This window comes from Penicillium manginii, assembly GCF_028828005.1.
Source record: "Penicillium manginii strain IBT 31320 chromosome Unknown utg000008l:1.0-3226943.0:1.0-3228205.0, whole genome shotgun sequence".
Lineage (NCBI taxonomy): Eukaryota > Fungi > Ascomycota > Eurotiomycetes > Eurotiales > Aspergillaceae > Penicillium > Penicillium manginii.
The window spans coordinates 1,535,914-1,556,686 of record NW_026643109.1 but is presented as its reverse complement, the minus strand read 5'-3'; the positions used below and the strand labels follow the sequence as shown (position 1 = coordinate 1,556,686).

The 20,773-nt window shown below is 48.8% G+C and overlaps 7 protein-coding genes across 7 annotated transcripts; 5 read left to right on the top strand and 2 right to left on the bottom strand.

Annotated features, from left to right (window-relative positions):
* Positions 1–155: 155 nt before the first annotated feature.
* Positions 156–3,383, top strand: N7533_011234 (putative beta-galactosidase; the record flags this gene model as incomplete). The annotated part of the gene is made up of 3 exons (XM_057107884.1): positions 156–741; positions 795–2,178; positions 2,228–3,383. The coding sequence occupies 3 exons, from the start codon at positions 156–158 to the stop codon at positions 3,381–3,383; spliced, it is 3,126 nt and encodes a 1,041-aa protein (XP_056955262.1).
* Positions 3,384–3,910: 527 nt separating this feature from the next.
* Positions 3,911–6,046, bottom strand: N7533_011233 (putative transcription factor; the record flags this gene model as incomplete). Its single annotated transcript, XM_057107883.1, has 3 exons — positions 3,911–4,050; positions 4,107–5,433; positions 5,663–6,046. The coding sequence occupies 3 exons, from the start codon at positions 6,044–6,046 to the stop codon at positions 3,911–3,913; spliced, it is 1,851 nt and encodes a 616-aa protein (XP_056955261.1).
* Positions 6,047–8,306: 2,260 nt separating this feature from the next.
* N7533_011232 (major facilitator superfamily domain-containing protein) lies at positions 8,307–10,085 on the top strand (the record flags this gene model as incomplete). The annotated part of the gene is made up of 4 exons (XM_057107882.1): positions 8,307–8,549; positions 8,607–9,003; positions 9,088–9,631; positions 9,701–10,085. 4 exons carry the CDS (start codon positions 8,307–8,309, stop codon positions 10,083–10,085), a joined length of 1,569 nt encoding a protein of 522 aa, XP_056955260.1.
* Positions 10,086–11,047: 962 nt separating this feature from the next.
* Positions 11,048–12,988, bottom strand: N7533_011231 (GMC family oxidoreductase; the record flags this gene model as incomplete). The annotated part of the gene is made up of 1 exon (XM_057107881.1): positions 11,048–12,988. The coding sequence occupies one exon, from the start codon at positions 12,986–12,988 to the stop codon at positions 11,048–11,050; it is 1,941 nt and encodes a 646-aa protein (XP_056955259.1).
* A 2,814-nt stretch (positions 12,989–15,802) lies between these two features.
* On the top strand, positions 15,803–16,255 carry N7533_011230 (uncharacterized protein; the record flags this gene model as incomplete). Its single annotated transcript, XM_057107880.1, has 1 exon — positions 15,803–16,255. One exon carries the CDS (start codon positions 15,803–15,805, stop codon positions 16,253–16,255), a length of 453 nt encoding a protein of 150 aa, XP_056955258.1.
* A 754-nt stretch (positions 16,256–17,009) lies between these two features.
* N7533_011229 (uncharacterized protein) lies at positions 17,010–17,228 on the top strand (the record flags this gene model as incomplete). The annotated part of the gene is made up of 1 exon (XM_057107879.1): positions 17,010–17,228. The coding sequence occupies one exon, from the start codon at positions 17,010–17,012 to the stop codon at positions 17,226–17,228; it is 219 nt and encodes a 72-aa protein (XP_056955257.1).
* A 2,594-nt stretch (positions 17,229–19,822) lies between these two features.
* N7533_011228 (uncharacterized protein) lies at positions 19,823–20,740 on the top strand (the record flags this gene model as incomplete). Its single annotated transcript, XM_057107878.1, has 1 exon — positions 19,823–20,740. The coding sequence occupies one exon, from the start codon at positions 19,823–19,825 to the stop codon at positions 20,738–20,740; it is 918 nt and encodes a 305-aa protein (XP_056955256.1).
* Positions 20,741–20,773: the final 33 nt, after the last annotated feature.

Genomic DNA, 20,773 nt, shown 5'->3' with positions numbered 1-20,773 from the left:
CTGCGGGTCCTTGTCTTGGTAGCTCGATGGATACCATTTAAGAGCCCGACTGCCGCTGAAACCAAGGAGCAGCAAAAATATTATTCGCCGGAATTTGTCTTACAAACGGCGAGTTGTGATTCGAGCTTTCTCTCTCTCGATCAGCCGATCGCATCATGTCCGAGGCCGATAGCAGCACCTGCGACTGGGAGAACCCGCATGTCTTCCAGCGCAACAAGCTTCCTCCTCGCGCGTACTTTCTTCCAGAAACATCTTTGTCGCTGAACGGCCAATGGGACTTCAACTACGTTTTGTCGCCTTTGCTGGCCCCAGAAGTTTCCAAGGACAAGAAAAGCGACAAGGCGTCTGAACCGGTGGAATGGACAACGATTGCGGTTCCTGGCCATTGGCAACTACAAGGTCATGGAAGTCCCAACTATACAAACACCATCTTTCCATTTCCCTGCGACCCACCTCATGTCCCCAGCCAAAATCCAACAGGTACATACCGGAGGTCTTTCAATGTGCCGCCTGATTGGGACCCATCCGCACAACTGCGGCTCCGATTCGACGGGGTAGACTGCGCCTATCATCTATGGGTGAATGGACATGAAGTTGGATATGCACAGGGGAGCCGCAATCCATCTGAATTTGATGTCTCGCAGTTTGTTGATCGCAAGGCGAAAAATGATCTTGTCGTGCGCGTTTACCAGTGGTCAGATGGGTCATACATCGAGGACCAAGACCAGTGGTGGCTTTCGGGTATCTCTTCTTTCCAATCGCAGGGCATTGACTGGAAGCTAACTATATTCCAGGAATTTTCCGCGACGTTAGCCTACTTGCATTCCCCTCCGCGGCGCGAATCGAAGACTTCTTTGCGAAAACTGAGTTCGATGAATCCTACGAGGACGCTGTTTTGAAAGTCACAGTCACGCTTACAACCAGCGAGCCTGTGGTCTTGGAAGCCAAACTTACCGATCGAAAGGGCTCGCATGAAGCAATCGGCTCTGCGAGCGTGTCGCGAGTCGAGAATGGGGATGCGATCTTGGAAATTCCAGTGCAGCGCCCTGAGAAATGGACAGCAGAGACACCATACCTCTATGATCTTACTATCAGTCTGCAAACTTCATTGGATAAGCAAGTTCTCCAGGAGATCAACCATCGAGTTGGATTCCGCCAGGTCGAAATAAAGAAAGGCAATATTACCGTCAATGGCAAGGCAATCCTTTTCCGCGGTGCCAACCGTCATGACCACCACCCCCAGTTCGGTCGTGCCGTTCCCCTATCGTTCCTCAGAGAGGACCTTCTTATCATGAAACGTCATAACCTCAACTCCCTGCGATGCTGTCACTATCCATCGCACCCACGGTTATACGAGCTTTGCGACGAGCTAGGTCTATGGGTCATGGACGAAGCAGACCTGGAATGTCACGGATTTTACGATGCAGTCGCGCGACCTCTCGATATTCCGGAATCAATGGACTACGAGGAGCGCAAGAAGCTGACTTTTGAAAAAGCCGCTCAATACACTAGCAACAATCCCGAATGGAAAAATGCGTATTTGGACCGTGCTATTCAGATGGTCCAGCGCGACAAGAACCATCCTTGTATCGTGATATGGTCTCTTGGAAACGAGGCATTCTACGGCCAGAATCATCAAGCAATGCATGATTATATCAAATCTGTTGATCCGAGCAGACCCATTCACTACGAGGGCGACCCGGAGGCACAGTCCGCTGATATGTTCTCTTACATGTACCCCTCTGTTAACCGAATTGAAAAATTGGCAGTCGCGGAGGGTGATGATTTCGAGAAGCCTATTGTACTCTGTGAGTATGGTCACGCGATGGGAAATGCCCCAGGTGCACTGGAAGAATACATGGAAGCTTTCCGAACCCACCGACGACTGCAAGGCGGGTGGATCTGGGAATGGGCAAACCATGGTCTCTGGGATGAAGAACGAGGATTTTACGGATACGGCGGTGACTTTGACGATTATCCCAATGACGGTATCTTTGTTATGGATGGACTCTGCTTCAGCAACCATACTCCGACTCCTGGCCTCGTTGAACTACAGAAGGCATACTCGCCGGTGCACGCTTCTTACGCCGACGGGTCAATCTCCATTGAGAATCGATATGACTTCACGGGATTAGAGCATCTCCAGGCCTTCTATCGTATTGAATCGCTCGGGGAAGAGTACGTACCTAAATTAATATTTCTGGAATTGAGCTAACATAAGATGCAGGACAACGATTATCTCCACCGGCAGTCTCAAAGTTCCTTCCGTAAAGGCCGGACAGACTGCAAGCATCGAGTTTGCTCATGATTTACCGAGTCTTCCCGAAGGAGAAATTTGGCTTACTGTGAGCTTTCAGAATATTCAATCAACTTCCTGGGCTCCAAGTGGTCACGAGGTTGCTTGGTTTCAATACCCTCTCAAGATTTCCTCGATCGGCCCTTCTCTTTCTCCTCAGTTCCCTATTCAAATCAGCTCCAACCGTTCAAGCCACACCGTGACAGGGTCAGACTTTGAGATCACCTTTTCACTCTCCACTGGTGGATTGACAAGCTGGACCACCAAGGGGCATCAGCTTCTGGATGCCGATCTGAAAACAGCCACTGCCTTAACACCAGGCTTTTGGCGACCTCCAACCGACAATGACACCATGTCCTCGACTCTCGAAGAAAGGAAAAGATACGGACTTGATGACATGAGGGTCCAGCTCCGAAGCACCAAAGCTTCTCGAGTCGAGAACGACGCCGTGGATATTGTGACCGAAACCTGGGTGGGGCCACCTGTTCTCGCATGGGGTTTTCAAGTGACAACTACATACACCGTCACTGGAGAGGGAAAGCTTTCTGTGACCTCACATGTGAAGCCTCAAGGTTCCCTTCCCTCGGATCTCCCCCGACTTGGCCTCGACCTGCGTCTCGCCGACGAATTGGACAACGCCAAATGGTTTGGCCTAGGACCAGGAGAGTCATATCCAGACAAGAAACGATCCCAAAAGCTTGGTATCTATAAGGCGAGCACTGAACAGCTTCACACGCCATATGAAGTTCCCCAGGAGGGTGGAAATAGATCCGAAACCCGGTGGTTGCAGCTGAGCAACGATCGTGGCTGGGGAATCAAGGTTTTCCGAGACTCTGTGCATACAGACAAGGACTCTACAACTCATTTCCACTGGGCTGCATCTCGCTATAACGCGAAGCAGATCGAGTCGGCAAGGCACCCGTGTGATCTTGTTGCTGGAAAGACAGTTCATGTGCGACTTGATGCTGAATGCAGTGGAGTGGGAACTGGTGCTTGTGGGCCGACCACCCTGGAGAAGTATCTCGTCGCTTGTGAAGAGAGGGAATTTAAATTTACCTTGGTTCCTTTTTTCGGCGACGGGTTTTAAGTTGAGAGAATCTTTGGACAAAGTTTTAGAATTAGGATGCATTCGAATTTAACACATGTTTCAACAACTGCTTCAAGTTCAAAAGTTTTTATTGTTTTTTATTTTCGCTATCTCATCGAGTCTTTGAGATGATATTTCTGTAGTTTAAAAAAATTCGTTATTCGAGAGCTTGAACCTTGGAAGTGACATTCCAAGGTTCCTCATTCTGCCATCTCTTTGGTCCCTAGCCAAGCCGCTCGGCATCATGATCTGGGAAGGCCTCAATATGATGAGACCTCGATTGGCTTGCGTGACTGAAATAGATTCAGAGTCACCTTGAAACAATCAAGTTCATATTCTGGGGTATATCTCGACAATTAGGTTCACATATACTATCAAAATGCCCTTTTGAAAAGTTAACAGGAAACAGCAATATTCACTCCCTTGCCTGCGAACTGTTCAAGCTTTCCTTTTGGGGTTTGGGTCGAAGACAGATTATCTCTACATCTCAGGCCTGCTATGTTTCAGACCAATTCATTGACATCCATTCATAATTTCGCCTGTCCATGATATTGGGGTCGGCGCTGAAATTTCGGAATTGCTGAAAGTCCTGTGTCGGTGGGCCCTGCACTGGGGGGGCCTTGTGTAGGGAAATTGTCAAAAGGATTAGGCATAACAAAATTCTCAGCTGAGGTATGATTAGATTGCGATTCAGTGGAAATTAGAGGCTGCAGTAAGACTCACGATTGAATAAACCAAGATTGGCTGGCAACATCATTTCCACGTCCAGTTCAGACACGGGACTCTCTTCATTACTCATATGAGCGTAGTTGGCCTTAGAATTACCGTCACCGGGTTCTTTCACATATTGACTGGATGGAGTCCCATAATTTTGACTATCAGGTGGTGTCCTGGTAAGGACGAAGTTGATGGTTTCGGCCGCCTTCTTTGCATCTGTCGAGGTCTCGCTCCTTTTCATCCAAATGCTTTGGCATCTCTGGAGTGTTTCCCGAATATCAGAGCCCCGCAACACGGGATGTGCATGATGAAGCAATGTGCATAGAATCACCGTTGAGGTGAGAAATTGATGATGCATTAGCGCGTTTGCTCTCAACTGCATGGTAGAGAGTTGACCCCCGGAGCAGGTCTCTTCATCAACTACACGTTGAATATCCAGGGTCCCGAGACAAGCCTCAAAACAGGTTTTGTGCGAGTATGCGGCTTGGTTCTCGTCCTCATCACTAAACCTTTTGTGGAGAAAACGGCGATGCAGCGCAATCTGTCCCTGATAGATCTTATTGGATATGAACAACCGAGACATGATCATCTGTGGAGAGTCGGTTAAGCTAGCTGCCATGGGTTGTGGCCTCAGCGGCGGGGGGATACTGGCTACCGCCTGTTGGAGGGCCGCGTCGACGCGCATCACATCTGCATAGCTGCAAGGTTTTACTCCGTCAGTCAGCTCGACGGCAGCCCCCAGTGCGGTCATAGCACGTCTCATCGCGATGATTCCAAGTGCACTGGTGCGCTCGGTGAGCGGCCGGGATGGAGGTAACTCGGTTGTAGTCTCGTTGAAATCTGTATCGTTCAGATTCCGTGGTTCCATGGTATCCCATTTAGCGTCAGAAATCATTCGTGGCATGCCCATTTGGCTTGAGACGGTTATGTCAGCCATCAGTATTAACACCCATAATCGGCGACGCATTTCCCCCTGATATGGCGAAATTCCAGGGAAGTGGCTGGGGTCACGGTGACACCCCATTCGCATGGCCAAGTTGACCTCCAGTGCCAAAAGAAACCAAATATCCTTGTCGAAATCGGGTCGAATGTAGAACTCGGCGTATGTGTAGTTAATTACTGTTTCCAAAACGTAAGGCCCGGATCTTGTATATTCCCCCAGTATCAAACACTGAACGATCTTTTCCCGATAAACCTCGATCTGGCGTGAGAAGTTTTCTGCCTTCTGCTCGGGCGTTTTACCGGATACCAGGCATCCAAGGCAGATCATGCTAAACAAGAGGCCTATCCACATGATGGGCACTGTTGACTGATCTCGCCAGAAAGTCTCATACTGTTGTAATTAGTACAACTAATTACGGGGTCTGAAAAGGGTAGCCATCTGAACTTGCCTCGTTTAAAAAGCTTGGACCATGGATGGCGGCTGTATTCCAAAATTGGAATTGAAGTTAGTTGGAAGATCCATCGCAGAACTTTGAGAGCTAGGAACTTGGAAACTTGAACACACATGATGCAATAAGGTCCAGGTAGTTAAAATATCGGGAGATATGTCGATCCACCACCGCCTTGGGGGGTAACTTTGAGAGAATTTCCTCCCGAGAAACATGTCGACGATCTCCATATAGAAGGATGGCATATCCAGATTTGGGTTGTGCAGCGGGACTCCCATGTTCATCACTGCCATGGCTTGGCGGGGTATTCGAAAGTCGAAGCTGCTCCTCATGGTCAAGATGAACCTTGAGATCTGCAATTCCATCAAGAAGAATCGCCCAGTGATCACGTCCCACGTAGCTAACCTCTGACTCACTGATACTCATACTACCACACTCGGGGATTTCCTCCTTGATCTCTATGGTCGAATCGCTAGAGGGGACCAAATTGGGTGGTGAGAGAGCAGGCACTTCAGGAATGGGGTTCATGGGCGCTTTGTTTCCAGAGTCGGCCATCAGTGATACGACTAATCGCTCTAATTGAACCAACCGATCCTGGACCGCATGGGGTCTCGGAACCTTGGATGAAAGTGACAGGTTTGGACTCTCCACATATGTGCATATCTCACCACGTGAAGAGCAGCAGGAACATGGCTGCCGGCGGTCACATCGTGATCTAATATTGGGTCAACTCTCCAGTCCTAAGTAGTTCACCTCGCCAAGGCTCTTACTTGCGGCGTCGACAGGGGTTGCAGGAGAGCTGTGGCTTGTCTCGTTGTCGACTTGGTTTTGGTCGAGCCCGCGATGGCTGTGATGGCTGAGGCAGCTGGGAGCTGCTGTCAAGCTCTTGGTCAGCTCCGCCTAGGTCCATACCAGAGATATCTCGGGATAACGCAGGGTAGAATCAGTGGGATTGAAGGCATCTACGGAGTTTCTGCAGGTAGTAATCCCCCACCATCTCAAAGCTGCGGAGTTCACGTGATTCCTTGTAACAAACTCTCCGACCGCGCCCATTCAATCTCGACTATTTAACTTGTCGGGCGAACCTCCCAAACTTTGACGCCACTCGATTTTCTCACAATGATCCACTAGGAAGACCCCGGTCTACTCCGCATTTGACAGCTTCCAGTTGAGGCGTCAGCGCCTCAGGCATCAATTCGGATCGCCGCGCGTAGCCTCTTTCTCCCTCCAGGGCTAGTTAGACATCCCATATATCACTACTTTCATGATTCTGTGCTTCTGTCGACCACTGACGCGCTTTGCGGATATAATACAGGGATTCTCATCCGATCATAGTTACGCTCGTATATTTTCCGGACCAGTAAGAAATGCCTAGCCCCTGGAGGAACCCTTCCGGTCGGGAGAACAGTTAAAGAAAGGTAAAAAAGATAAAAAGAATTGAACTCAGTCAGGCTGACCTGAGGACCGTTTATCTTCATGACCCAGTACGTATAAATCAGCTTTTGTTGTTATTGTCGAAGCCCGGGGGTGTGGAGCCTCAGGCACTTCTGAGGGCTGGTGCCTAGCTGGCGCCTCAGGCATCTAAGGCCGCCCCTTCCATGTCTAGAATAGCTTCGCCACTTTCTCTTCATCTGATTACCATTCTTATGTCTAAGCTCCCTAGTAGTCCCTACGATAGGCACCAAATCACTGGTACTGGCAGATCTTCTCATCTCGTCTTCCCGGTCAAACTCCCTCTCTACTATATAGCCGCATGCATGCATCGAGTCGTTTCCATCTTCCATCAGTTTTGTGACGCCGAAATCCTTTAAACGGAACTCGAAGTGGATGTGAGGTAGAGAGCCTCTAATATTTCGATACGCGGGTGAGATCTATCTTTCAGTGAGAGCGATTAATTACCTACCATTTGCTTGTTATCATTTTGACTGAAGGATGCAGGATCTACACCGGGGGTGTCGGTCGATGGAGCTCGTACCAAGGTACTAGGAATAAAAAATTACAAATTTCAGCTTAAAATTGCTTGAAAGCCGAGGCCATTTATTATCACCGTGTAATATATTATTGGAGCATCTTAATTCTCAAAATCAAAGAAATCAAGCTCACTTCGAAAATCGGGTGTATCGGACGCCGGGTGAGATTGTTTAGTTCCATAGAAGGGCACTGGAGATTGACGTGAAATTCGGGTTTCAAGGGAAGAAATGTCATCAGACCCATAAAAGGTGATCATTATTCAATATCTGTGTGACGGTTGAGGCACTGCAGCAAGCGCCAGTGTCACTGCCACCGCTCAAGAATAGATCTTGACAATCGCACAATCGCTAACTCAGGGAACATGAAGAATGACTGTGAATTTACCATCGAGCACCTGTCAGCGAGTGCCTTCTAAAGCACGTGAATAAAGTCATCGGGCTACTGGCCGCTATTATCCCCCCCATGTACGTTGCCCGGTCTCGCGACATAGGATTGAACAGATAGCGTGGGGGCAACGGAAAGCGAGTTACCGATCGGGTAATGAATCACTTCCCCGCACACTGCTCTCCCCGCAATCGTGGACGCGGAAGTCCTCCGAGCCTGTCCGGGGTATGTTTTGAGTTTCCTTACTCATAATCTTCCACAAATGAGCATCTGAGCTCGTTCCTTCAACCTCTGGGGGTGTCGTGGGGGTGATAGCTGATCAAGCCATCCCGTGCCCAGCATCCTTAGCGTGATATATGAATGGGAAATCCTACTACTAGTACCTCCTTCTGCGGACTGACTCTCAATGATCATCATTTTCGATATACCACTTTCCCACCCGACGAGCTAACGAGCTACTATGGATTCGAAACGAGATGACCCCACAGATGCCGTGGCAATTGAAGACGTACGAGATCTTGATGCAACACAGGGCGACTTGAAGGTCAAGGCCTTGATTGACCAGGAAAACCAAGCGATTTATCTGGAAGCGCTCCAAAGATATCCTGAAAATGAATCTATCGACCCAGATGCGGAGAAACGCCTTGTCCGGAAGCTCGACATACGCATTATCCCCATCCTAGGCATATGCTATTTCTTCTACGTGTGTACCTCCTTGATTTCCTACCATCAACGCCTTTTCTAATCCTTGTTCATGAAGTACGTCGATAAAACAACCCTTTCATATGCAGCTATTTTCGGGATCAAGGACTCTCTGCACCTTCAAGGTGCAGAATACTCTTGGCTGTCAAGTATATTCTACTTTGGTTGGCTCGCCTGGGCAATTCCGTCAAACTTGCTCATGCAAAAATCACCTCCGACATATTATTTGAGTTTCAACATCTTCATGTGGGGTGCATTATTGATGTGCCAAGCCGCTTCCAAGAATTTTGAAGCTCTCGCCGCTCTCCGAGTACTCTCGGGTGCATTTGAGGCAATCGCAGACCCTGCTTTTATGCTTTACATCTCGACATATTATACCAGAGAGGAACAGCCATGGAGAATAGCGGGCTACTATCTTTGGAACGGCATTGGTGTGGCCGGGGGTGGTCTGATCGGTATGGTGCTAGCAATCTATCAGAAATCTGATATTGTCAACGATTTGCTTTACCCCTCAGGTTTCTGACACGGTTTTCAACTAGGCTACGGAATCGGTAATATTAAGGGTGCCCTTGACTCCTGGCGCTATGAATTCATCATTGTCGGGGCAGTTTGTTCAGCATGGGGAATTGGTCTTGCCCTATTGCTCCCTAACTCGCCTACCACATTCCGAGGCTTCACGCATGAAGAGAAGCTCATCATGATTGCTCGTCTGCGACAAAACCAGACAGGCTCAGAACAGCGGAAGATCAAGTGGTCCCAAATCAGAGAAGCATATATGGATTATAAGATGTGGTTATTCTTTCTGCTCGGACTGGTCGCCAATATCCCGAATGGCGGTATATCGAATTTCTCAACGCTGGTTATCCAAGGTCTTGGATTTAATACACTCAACACGGCTCTCCTTGGAATACCCCAGGGTGTTATAGTGGTGATCTGGATCGTTCTAGGAGCGGTGATCAATCAATATCTTCCGAAAAACAGTCGCACTTGGGTGTCGGCTCTATTTATGCTCCCAACTATTGCAGGTGGACTTGGATTCCTTCTTGCTCCGGACGATGCATATGTTGCCCGCTTGATTTGTTTGTGAGTTTGAACACACGCTGCCGGAATATTTCATTTTTCAAATCGCTAATCCTTTCTCTACTTCTGCAGCTACCTCACTGGCTCATATCAGGCATCTTTCGTGATTTCCCTCTCAATCGTCACGTCGAATATTGGTGGACAATCAAAGAAAATGATTGTTTCTGGTATGATATGGTTTGGTGTTTGCGTTGGTAATATCGCCGGTCCTTTCTTCTATAAGTCTGACCAAGCACCGACATATCGCTTGGGAATTGGGTCATTGTTGGTCTCAAATTGCATTGAGCTTGTTCTATTTTTCGTTATTCGATACACCTTTATCTGGGAAAACAAGCGCAAGGAACAATGGCGCCAGGAATTGCGAGAACAAGGAAGAGAAGACGAGTTGACTTTGAACGCGACGGCGTTCGCCGATCTAACTGATAAGGAGAACCCGAACTTTGAGTATGTTTACTAGTTGAGGTGCTCGCTTTAACAAGTATCACCTCTTAACGACATTTCCAAATCAATTTTTTTTCACTTAGTCCATATTTGTGCCTTGATCATTTTCACTCTGTACGGGGCTCAAACTTGAATCAGTCCTAAACGAATACCCATTTGAGGCCATCCGTGATTTTCCGGCTCCATAAATATTATGATCATAGCAATGGTATCAACGGCTCTAATGTAATATATGGAAATTTCGCGTGGCTTCCTATTTTACTCACGCCAGCATAACAAAAAAAAAGTGAAAAAATCAAGTTGAAAAGAATTCGGATGCCCTCCGATTAGATGCTTATATTCTTGAATCAAGGAATCGGAATGTAATCGGAGAGCCACTGCGGGAAAGAGTCCGCCGTTCCAGCCTCAACTTCCTCCTTTTCTCTCTCCATTCGGTAAATTCCGTGTTTCCAGTTTTGGATCTCAATAATGTACAGGAAGTAATTTGCTTCTTACATCTTTTCTATAATCGCCGACCGCGGGTCGCCAATGGAATCGTATGAAACATGCATCAAGTCACAAATTGGACGGCGCTCACCCATGGAGAATCCATAAAAAAGGTACGGCATGCAGTGAGTGTCACCATTATCGTCCAATCATATACTAGAAACGCTTCAAATTTGAATAAACGATTCAGATATTTCTAATACGAGTTAACAGTTGGGAAAATCAATTCAAACCTATGTTCACTTCTACTATTTCTTACTATCATCGGGGGTTCGATTGCGCGTAATTAGATCGTTTGAGACTTGAAACCAACTTGAAGGATGTGCAATCGTGGACGAATAAAAAAATCTCCAGATTTGGGTTGAATTATCTTTAAATGTACATGTTCGGGTAGAATTCAATTAATCACACAGTATGAATGTTCACGTCGGCAACCATAACATAAAGCCTTGGCTCTCTGCCTCATATAGGGAGAAAACTCATTGACATATCTTAGGAGCTGGAGTTGAGCTCACTCAGAATCTCATCCGCGGCCTTCTCTGCGACCATGTAGGTTGAGACAGCAGTGAAAGTACCCGGAATCTTGGGGTAGACAGAGGCGTCCACGACACGGAGTCCAGAGACACCACGGACGCGGAACTTGGAGTCCAGGACAGCCATGGGATCACTGTCGGCACCAATGGGGCAGGTGCAAGAGGCGTGGTGGCCCCAAGCACCATCCTTGACATACTGCTCGACATCCTTCTTGGACTGGACGGCGGCACCGGGGAGAACCTCGGTGATGTTGACGAGTTGGCGGTCGAAGGCGTCACGGGCAAGCTCAATGGCCTCGTACAGCGCAGTGAGATCAGCGTCGTAGTCTCCGACACCAGTGTCGAAGTAGTTGAAGGTGATCTCGGGCATATCAAGGGGATCGGCAGATTGCAGAGTGACGGTACCGGCGTTGTTACGGGGGTGGGCCTTGAGGATTGCCCAGGTGAACCAGTTGTGCTCGTCGGTGGCGTTGATGCTGTAATCGGGGAAGTATCCGCGGAAGTTGACGGGACCTCCGAAGCAGAAGATATCGAAGTTGTCATCGGTGGTAGAGCTCTTGTAGAGCATGGTGGCGGCAAGACCGGGGGAGGAGTAGATGCCGTGGTCACCGAGAATAGGAGTCTCCCACTTGTTGATGCAAGGGTCGGCCTGGTCGCGAATGCTGAAAGTACACTCATTAAGGCAAGAGAAGTCATTCTCAATTTTGCCCTGCACAGAGATCTCGTAGTGATCCTGAAGGTTAGTTCCGACACCGGGAAGATCCTTGATAACCTTGATACCGAACTTCTCGAGCTCCTTCTTGGGGCCAATACCGCTCAGCTTCAAGAGCTGAGGAGAGTTGTAGACACCACCGGAGACAATAACCTCACGGGAGGCAGAGGCAGAACCAGGGATACCATCGAGGGCGTACTTGGACAGGGGGCTAGCGCGGTACAGGTGGCGGCCATCCAGGAACTCAACACCGGTGGCGCGAGGAGGAGTGACGGTCTCGTCGAAGACAACCTTGGTAACGTGGGTGTTCATGCGGACATCGAGAGGGTACTTCTGAGTGCCATTGGCGTACTTGGCATCGCGAACAGCAATGATAAACTCGCGAGCACCGTTGCGGTGGGCATCATCGGTCGAAATGGGGATTTGGTAGTAGCCAGGCTCAGTGTCACGGGTCTTAGTATCGGCATTAGCATCGCCAGCTAGGAGAGTACCAATGTTCATGATATTGTCAGTGAGGTTTCCGAGGGCGAAAGCACCACCAGTAAGCATGCTTAGAAGTTGAGGGTCTTCCAAAACAATGCTGAGGGGCGCAGTCTCGGTAGACAGCCAGCCGTCATAACCGTGGCCCTCCTGTCCCGGGAGCAAGTAGTTGTTGTTCTCGAGCTTGGTGAAGTATTTGCGCATGTTTTCGGGGGTCCAAGAGCTATCACCGGTGAGGGTAGAGATGTATTCGAAGTCGGATTGGTGAGGGTAGACGGCGATCAGGGCGTTGTGAGCAGTGCATCCTCCGAGAGTACCGGTACGAGGGTAGAGAGTTCCCTTCATCTTCGAGCCCTCGGGAGGGGCGAGACCAGTGTATAATCCGCCATCCGGGGTATCGTAGCTGGTCTTCCAGTCACGAGCTTGACGCTCTTCGTCGGAATAGTGGTTGACGAAGAAATTCCATGCAAGCTTCTCGTCCTCGGAAGAGCGGGCAGAGTAGGCCGGGATGGTGTAGTTGTAATTTTCACCCTGGTCGTCACCAGCCTCGAGAAGAAGAGTCTTGTGACCCGCCATCGCAAGACGCGCAGCTAGGGGACCACCACCTGCACCAGAACCGACGACGACATATTCATAATTTGTGATATTAACCGCCTTGGCCAGACTGGCCGTGGCCGCCAGCAGGCTGACGAAACGGTAAAGAAACATAATATTGGTAAGGACTGACTGAAAGAGCGACTGGTTTGTTGAAAAAGGTACCGATCCCTGCTTTTATAGCGGGGGCCGAAGACTTTCCCCTGAAACGATGCAGTTTGTATAATCTCCATCTACTCCATAGTTACCTTTTGCCCCAATGCCGTTGAAGGCTGTCATGCCGCGGCAGTGGGGTAACTAGCTCGTGGGTTATCCACCCACACACAGCTTAGCCGAACACGTTTACAGCAACAATGCCCGAACGATCGGCGATAGTTTAATGCCGACTCCACTTATTTCACCTGCCATCCCTGTTGATCATCAAATTGCTCCACACAATGCATCGGCGGTTTATCCTTTCCAGAACAATCGAGGCTAACAGGGTCCGTTGGTATCCGTCTGCCAAGGCAGTTGAATTGAGTTGTTTCAGGGGCTAGTAAGATGTGTAGTTCTTTGTTCCTTCTCTACATCTATGCAGAGGATCATTAAACTCGCAGCCTGCCGCTACTAGTTCACACAAATGTTCCTTCCTCGTATGAGATTCTCAACCCAATTGTGTCACACACAGACCAGTCTCTATAGTCCTGACGATCTACAATTTCGGAGCAGCACGACTTGGTATCTTATCAAAATCACCCTTGTCCAAATGAGTTGAACTGGCCGAGATAGTTTTCTGGGTCGACCGTTGGACCCATTCATTTTGCCCCAATGGATTGAAGCTCCAGATGTGGATGTAGCGAGACGGCCCGGGATGTTGAACCTTGATACTAGTCCCCACTAGCTTTCTTAGCTGTTTTTCCTATCCATTGAGAAGCGAGTGGGGGTTTATGACAACCCCGGTGCCTCCGAAGAATGCCCCTCAGGATCTGCATCATGCAGTCTTCTTTTTTTTACCTTGTTTCTCTTCAGTTCGGTTGCCGCCAAAAAAAATTAAGATAGATTATGCATTCAAATTAAACCATTTCATTGCCGGGTCCTGTCGAATATCCTCTCATTGAAACATGTTACATGTCAACAACAACAACTTGAATCACTTTGCGCAATTTGCGTCAATCACTCATACTGTGTAGTACGCAGTGCTAAGCGACAAACGTCCACCTGGGCTGGGCTGGGCCCGATCAACACGAGCGGTGTGGCGGAACGGTGCCCCGGGCGTGAGCTGGCCCGCTGCGCTGCGTGCCGTCTCCACGACTTCGAGAGGAATTTTCATGATCAGCGGAATTCCGATCGGATGAAATGCGTACCTAGAGCCGTTCGCCAAGTTACTCTTCTGTCTATTTTTAAAAGCGTACTTCCGTTCTTCCGATCTAGTCATGGCATAACTCCGATCATGAAAATCCCCCAGGGGTTCCACTAGTAGAAGCAGCTCCTGGGCATGCCAAGGTCCCGGTGATAAGAAAATCTCATTCAAGATCCAAGATATATGTACATTCTACTCCATTGGCAGGGCTATCTAGGTATGACCTAATTAGTATTATTCTCCAGGGCTTAAATGAGGATTGAATACCTGGGTAGAGAGCCAAGAAATTAAGCACTTTCCAAGGTTGATAGTGCCATATAAATGTGACTCCTGTCAATTCTTCTGTCAAACTTTAGCACAACTTAAACTCCGGAGGTCAGTGTACTCCTGACAGACGTCGGATAAGTACTGTATCCATTTCTGTCCTAGTGGCTCTTGGTCCCTGCGTTTCACGTGATATAAACAAATGATCGGCGGGTTGTCAGAAGCGACCTCACCCCTTTTGTTTTGCGCCATCCTCTTCCTTGGAATGTGGGTTCAATGGCGCTCCTTCGAATTCCATGGCTTCTTAGCGGCCAGCCATGATCGATTCATTGCATCCATTGGGCCATACACAAAAAAAACTATCTGGCGACCCCTCGATCTTGACGCGCCACCCTCGTCAGCGGATGCAGCACGATGTGGGGAAAAGGAGGCGGAAGTCCGTTGCCACAACAAATTCTCATTGGTCAGCGGGACGGAGTTGAGCCTCCGCGTTGATGGGAATGAAGATGAGCGATAGACAACTGAGTGAGTTAGTGAGCAGGATGGGTGTTGCGCTCTACGCCTTATCATGGGATATAAAGCAGAGAAACAGTGGAAGATAGTGTGAATTATAGACGAAGAATTAAATCTCAAATTACAAGATTGTCCGTACTTTCCTCTTGAAATGGCACCCTCCGCTGTTAATTCATTGCTCAACGAGACTAGCCAGGCGATCAAGAATTTACTTCTCCGTCCTAAATTAAACGTGTGTGTAGGGTTAGATAAGATGAATCAAATTGAACTATGCGATTGGCGGAGTCGATAGCCCACGGCTATCCACCTGGACCGCCATCGGGGGTCGAACTCCGCGATGGCCTCCCAGGGTTTGTCTGCAGTTGAAATATGGCCGCTGAGGTTAATATGAGTTCTACCATGTGGCTCAGCCTCCATCATTCAAGGCGTGGCGTCAGGAGAATGTTTAAGTTGGGCAAGGATCAGACCAGTGAAAAGTTTTCATGATTATGGATCTCGGGTTTTCAATTGATTTCCGCGCACTCGAGTGGGGACAAAGGGTTACGGAAAGTGTGCATCAGAAAATAGACTCCGGATCAAATTTAACAGGACTACTAGTCATACCCTATTCTGTCATGACGTCTATCACGAGTTCGACAGTAGCTTATCTAATTTGGATCTATATGAGTCGCACCTGCCGCCAACGTCGCCCCTTCCCTAAAATGGAAGTATAAACAAAGTGTTACTAGTTAGTATTTACTTACCTAAGTGGCAGTTCCTGCCTCGATTTCTCTTTCTCCTGTTTCTCCTCGTCCTCTTCGTACCCCTCATTCATGCATATTCCCTTCTATGCTGCTTGCCGGTCGATGACTGCCCCCAAAGGAGGGTATATCCTCGTCATTTCAAGTCAAGCGAAAGGTCCTGATACTCAAGTCACGGTTCTCTCGAATAGACCAACCGAAGGGTTTGATCGAGAAGTCCAAGTCGCAATCTGGCGAAAATTTCCCTATCGCATGAATGTCCGCGCCGCTTCGCGATTGAACACTTCCTCGGAGATTCACATCGGCAAGCGTCGTATGAGGCATCCAGAATTCATGTATATTCAGCTCGATGAGTCCAAAAAGCGGCATGAAAGGTTTTGCAACGCCCTACTGAAACAAGATCATCACCGCCGTGTTGTATCGAGAGCCATGTACGTGGATGAACTAGCCCGACAAGGAGACGCACCTGAGGTCACTCAGTTTGGCGATGTTCAAGGCACATGGGGCTGTGACATCTTGAAATGAAGCCCACCACGAGACTGGAAGCCGATAACAGGGGTTCGTTGCCTCTCCGCCCTCCAACAGATTGTCGTCGGTGCTCGTATCAACAACATCTCAAAAAGCACGATTCTTCGCGACTGGATACATACCAAATTGACAAGCAACCGAGACGCAGATGGCTGTTTCCACTGTGGTTTCCTGAAATCTCGGAGCTAGATGCTTTCACAGAGCGCTCAGAAGCAGGGCAGAGAAGTTTTATCCTTCAAGTTCGTGGGAACATTAGATGCCGAACCCAGACTATCCCGGGATGTTTGCGGGAACACGGCAGGTAACCGACGACTCCAAAAACAAGATAGGGAAAGAAAATCGAGATTCAAGTTCCGCGGAGATTCAATACGTTAGAAAATCGTGCTACAGAATCTGCTCCTAGTGTGTCAGCCAAAGATGCTCGGAGTGAACCAGCATAAAAGTCAGGACTCAAGCACGATGGTAACCAGTGTGTGCTCACAAAACACGGCCGCCCAGCACTAGAAGTCTACCATATTATTCTTTTCAAGAAAAATGGTAGCCCAAGTCGGATGGAACTTGAAGTGGCTCGAGTACCTTTGGGGCAAAACCGAAATTGCTGAGTGGCGCTCCGCAATATTAGGATAAGGAGACACCTCTTGATGCTGAACAGGTCGAGAACTTGTTTTGCTTTACAGTATCTCTTCATAGATACTATGACCATTCGATTTGTGCGTTTCGGCCAATTTCAACAAACAAGGAACAAACGTCCATGGGTATCGCCTTCCACTGGCTGCAGTTGCGCGGAAAATCGACGAGCCGTCGCAGTGACTTGCTGCCAATGGACGAACATCTATACCCAGAAGAGTCTATGGCGTTCACCGAAAACCTCGGCGAGAACATCTTCATCTTTCGTATGATCACCACCGAAAACCTCGGAGAACATCTTCATCTTTCGTATGATCACCGAACAGGTGATCCTCTCGGGTAGCTTTTCCAGATTAAAACCGATGACCCTGAGAAGCGACCGTTGCCGTCCGTTGCCCTCCTTGAAATGCAGTGGCACCTCTCACGCATCGTCGCCATGCAGGGAACCGATAACTGTGACTACTTGAGGCCATTGAAACTCTAACGGAGATATTGTAACGGTCTCGTACCGATTTTCAAGTGCCTCGTCGGGGCAGTGAACTGCACGGACTGCGGAATCTCCCGAGTTTCTCGAGTCTTTTGCTTTACGACTTCTACAGAATTGACAATGAGGGACAATTTAACTTGCTCAATAAACGGTGCAGCTCTCCGATTACAGGGATATTGTTTTCGTAATTGCGAATATCGTCCTGGGGGCCGCGAAGCTTTTCCCGCCGCCAAGCGAAGAGGCTGACCCGCTTGATCCTATGTGTACTGGGACCAAGCGATCTGCGCATTCCGTCCGATCTCCTAAAATGGAAGAAGATGTATATGAGTGTCTAGTACCCTGTTCACAACCCAGAGATGATTAATACCACCATTTGTCTGGTCAAGGAAAATACCACCAGACACTAGTTAGAAACTTCTCTTTAATTTTAAAATAAAGATTGAAACTATTACGTTCAAGTCTCAAAGTAGAGCCCTCAATGGACAGATGTTGACTGCTGCCTATGACTGTTCTATAACTGCTGCCCATTAGTTAGTACATTCCACTCTCTACCCGCCAGTGAGCATATTCATCACTTTTATCCCATCTCCTTTCCTCTCCTCCTCACACTCTCTCCTCCATTGTGTTGTGAAGCTCCAACACCATTTTCATCGCATGCCACCGACTGGAGACAACAATTCCGATTCCCCTCCCGCTTCAATCTCTCCCGAAAATCCACACCGAGCCCGAAAGGATCCTTCTTGTTGACGTCTTCCGTCTGACCGAGCGCCATTGACCCCCCGAAAGGCCTTACTAACGGCCATCGTGCCAGGATTAATCTGGCTCCAACCAAAAGACTGCACCTAGCTCTGCTACCTCGTGAGTTCACTCTCGTGACTAACTCATCCGCACTCGTACTGACGGAACTAACAGGCCCATGCCTCTCGCAATGGAGATTGATCACCCCGAAACGGCTTCCACCGTGGGGTCGGGCCACGTGCCGCCGGGCGAATGGGCGGAATCTGTCTCTCAAATCGCCTCACAGCAGCCCTACGCCACATATGATATCGCTGCTCTCGTCGTCGCTAGACTCGTCTGAGAACCTATTCCTAGAGAACACGGAGGCTACACTGCGGCTGGACTAACCCGTCGAATTCATATCCATATCACTGGCACCATTGAGCCAGTGGAATGTTTACGCTGTGCCCGAGCCTACGGTCCATGGACCAAGTGAGTTCGTACCCACCACCAAGGGATCAGCATTCACTGCTGCGCAAACTGTCGTTGGGCTCGCCAGGACGGAGGTTGTGATATTCTGGGTAGCCAGTAGTCACGAGGCCCCTGTTCTTCTTCACTTCATACGCGACATCAGCTGCCTTCCTTTATATTATCTTCTTCAGTACTTTCTTCACTTTCTATCCTTAGCTTCTATCTTGAAGTTCCAATCAATGAAGCATCCGAACATGTATACTTTTCTCTACTATAGGATAACTTTTGTAAACCTAAAACTCCACAGAGAGGTCAAGCTGACTGAAGCTATTAAAGCACGTCAAACTCGCCATGCCATACAGTAGCGTGCCCACCGATTGTCACCCCACGAAAAGACTCCATTGCGGTGCTGCCTTGAGACGGCATAAGCCAAAGACATCATTGAGTCCAATAATTACCTGCCTACCTATTGACCAACCCATGGATCGGTTTTGTTGACTTCAAGTTGTTATGGGTATGGACTGGACTCCATGCCATTGAGAGACGGTATTTTTACTGGAGATTGATCTCTTCCTCCTTCTCTATCACCACGATAATATGCCATCGCGTTGATTGTATTTGTTGCATAGAGTATTTCTAAATTGAACCATCCTACACCTACATGGAGGTATTCCGTTATACGCTTTTCCTCTGTATAGTTTTGTGTAATTGAAAGAATGACATAATCAGCTTCTGTTTTAGGCAAGGCTTTGGTCTCATAGTTCCCGTTTAGGGCAGTCCCCTCATCGTACCTGCCTCGACTCCTCCCACTTTTCGTTGTTTTGTTCTCTTCTACCCCCCCCCATCTGCTCTGTGTCTCCTCTCGTGTCTCTCTCATATCAACACCGTTCTCTCGGACGCAGTGAGACTCCTACACCATCCTCATCGCCTGCCACTGACTGGCGATGACAAATCCTCCCCTTTGCCTGTGTGTTGAGATCCCATGCCATCTACCTCGACCGTACGTCCAGACTGCCACGCCATCCTTATCGGGAAAAAGATGGATAATCAGAACATCTTCTCGGAGTTCAATGACCCTATTCGGGTGGCTCTGATCAAAAAGATTGCAGCGCAGGTACCGCATTTGAAGCAATTGAGACGTGGATGGCTGTTCCCATTTTGGTTTGCCGAAATTTCGGAGCTAGAGGCATGCATAGACAGCTCAGGAGCAGGGCAAAAAAGCACCCTATCCTTCATAGGACTCTTGACGCCGGACCCGGATTATGCTGGGATGTTTGCGGGAAAACGGCAGGTACACAACGACCTCAAAAAACAAGAACGGGAAACGAGAGCGAGTTACCAGCTCCTCCGAGATCCCCGCATCGGAAAGTCACGCGGCTGAATCTGCTCTAAGTGTGTTGGCGGAAGATGCTTGCAGCGAATGGGCCAAGGAGGAAGCACTAAAGCGTGATGGGAATCAGTGTGTGCTTACTGAACACGGCCAACCAACACTGGAAGTCTCCCATATTGTTCCTTTTGAATTCAATGGTAGCCCAAGAGAAGCTGAGTGGGCGTGGCTTGAGTACTTTTGGGGCAAGACAAAAGTTTCTGAGTGGCACTCCGCAATTCTAGGGAAAGGAGAAAGTCTGGATACTGAAAAGATCGAGAACTTGTTTTGTCTTGCAGAATCTATTCATAGATACTGGGACCATTCAATTTGTACGTTTCGGCCAATCTCAATCAACAACGAGAAAACCTCCATGCATATCGCCTTCCACTGGCTGCCGTTGCGTGAAAAATTGACAAGTCAGCGCAATGACTTCCTGCCAATAGACAAACATCCCTACCCCGACAATCCCACGGGGTTCACCGAAACCCCCGGCGAGAATCTCTTCGTTTTCCACATGATCACCAAGCAGGTTGTCCCCTCGGGTTATATTTTCCAGATTAAAACCGATGACCCCAAGAAGCGACCGCTCCCGTCCTTCGCCCTCCTCGAAATGCAGTGGCACCTCTCACGCATCGTCGCCATGCAGGGAGCCGGAGAAAGTGATGAAAGTGACGACGACGACATTGTAACCGTCTCTTCCCGCGCTCCCGCTCCTGCTCCCCCGAAAGGACGACATCACCATTCAAGGAAATCTCCGCCCGCCCCGTTCACACTCCCGCTCGGGTTCTCAATCCACCGCTATAAAGCGTAAGGGATTGCCAATCATGCGCGAACGTCAAAACAT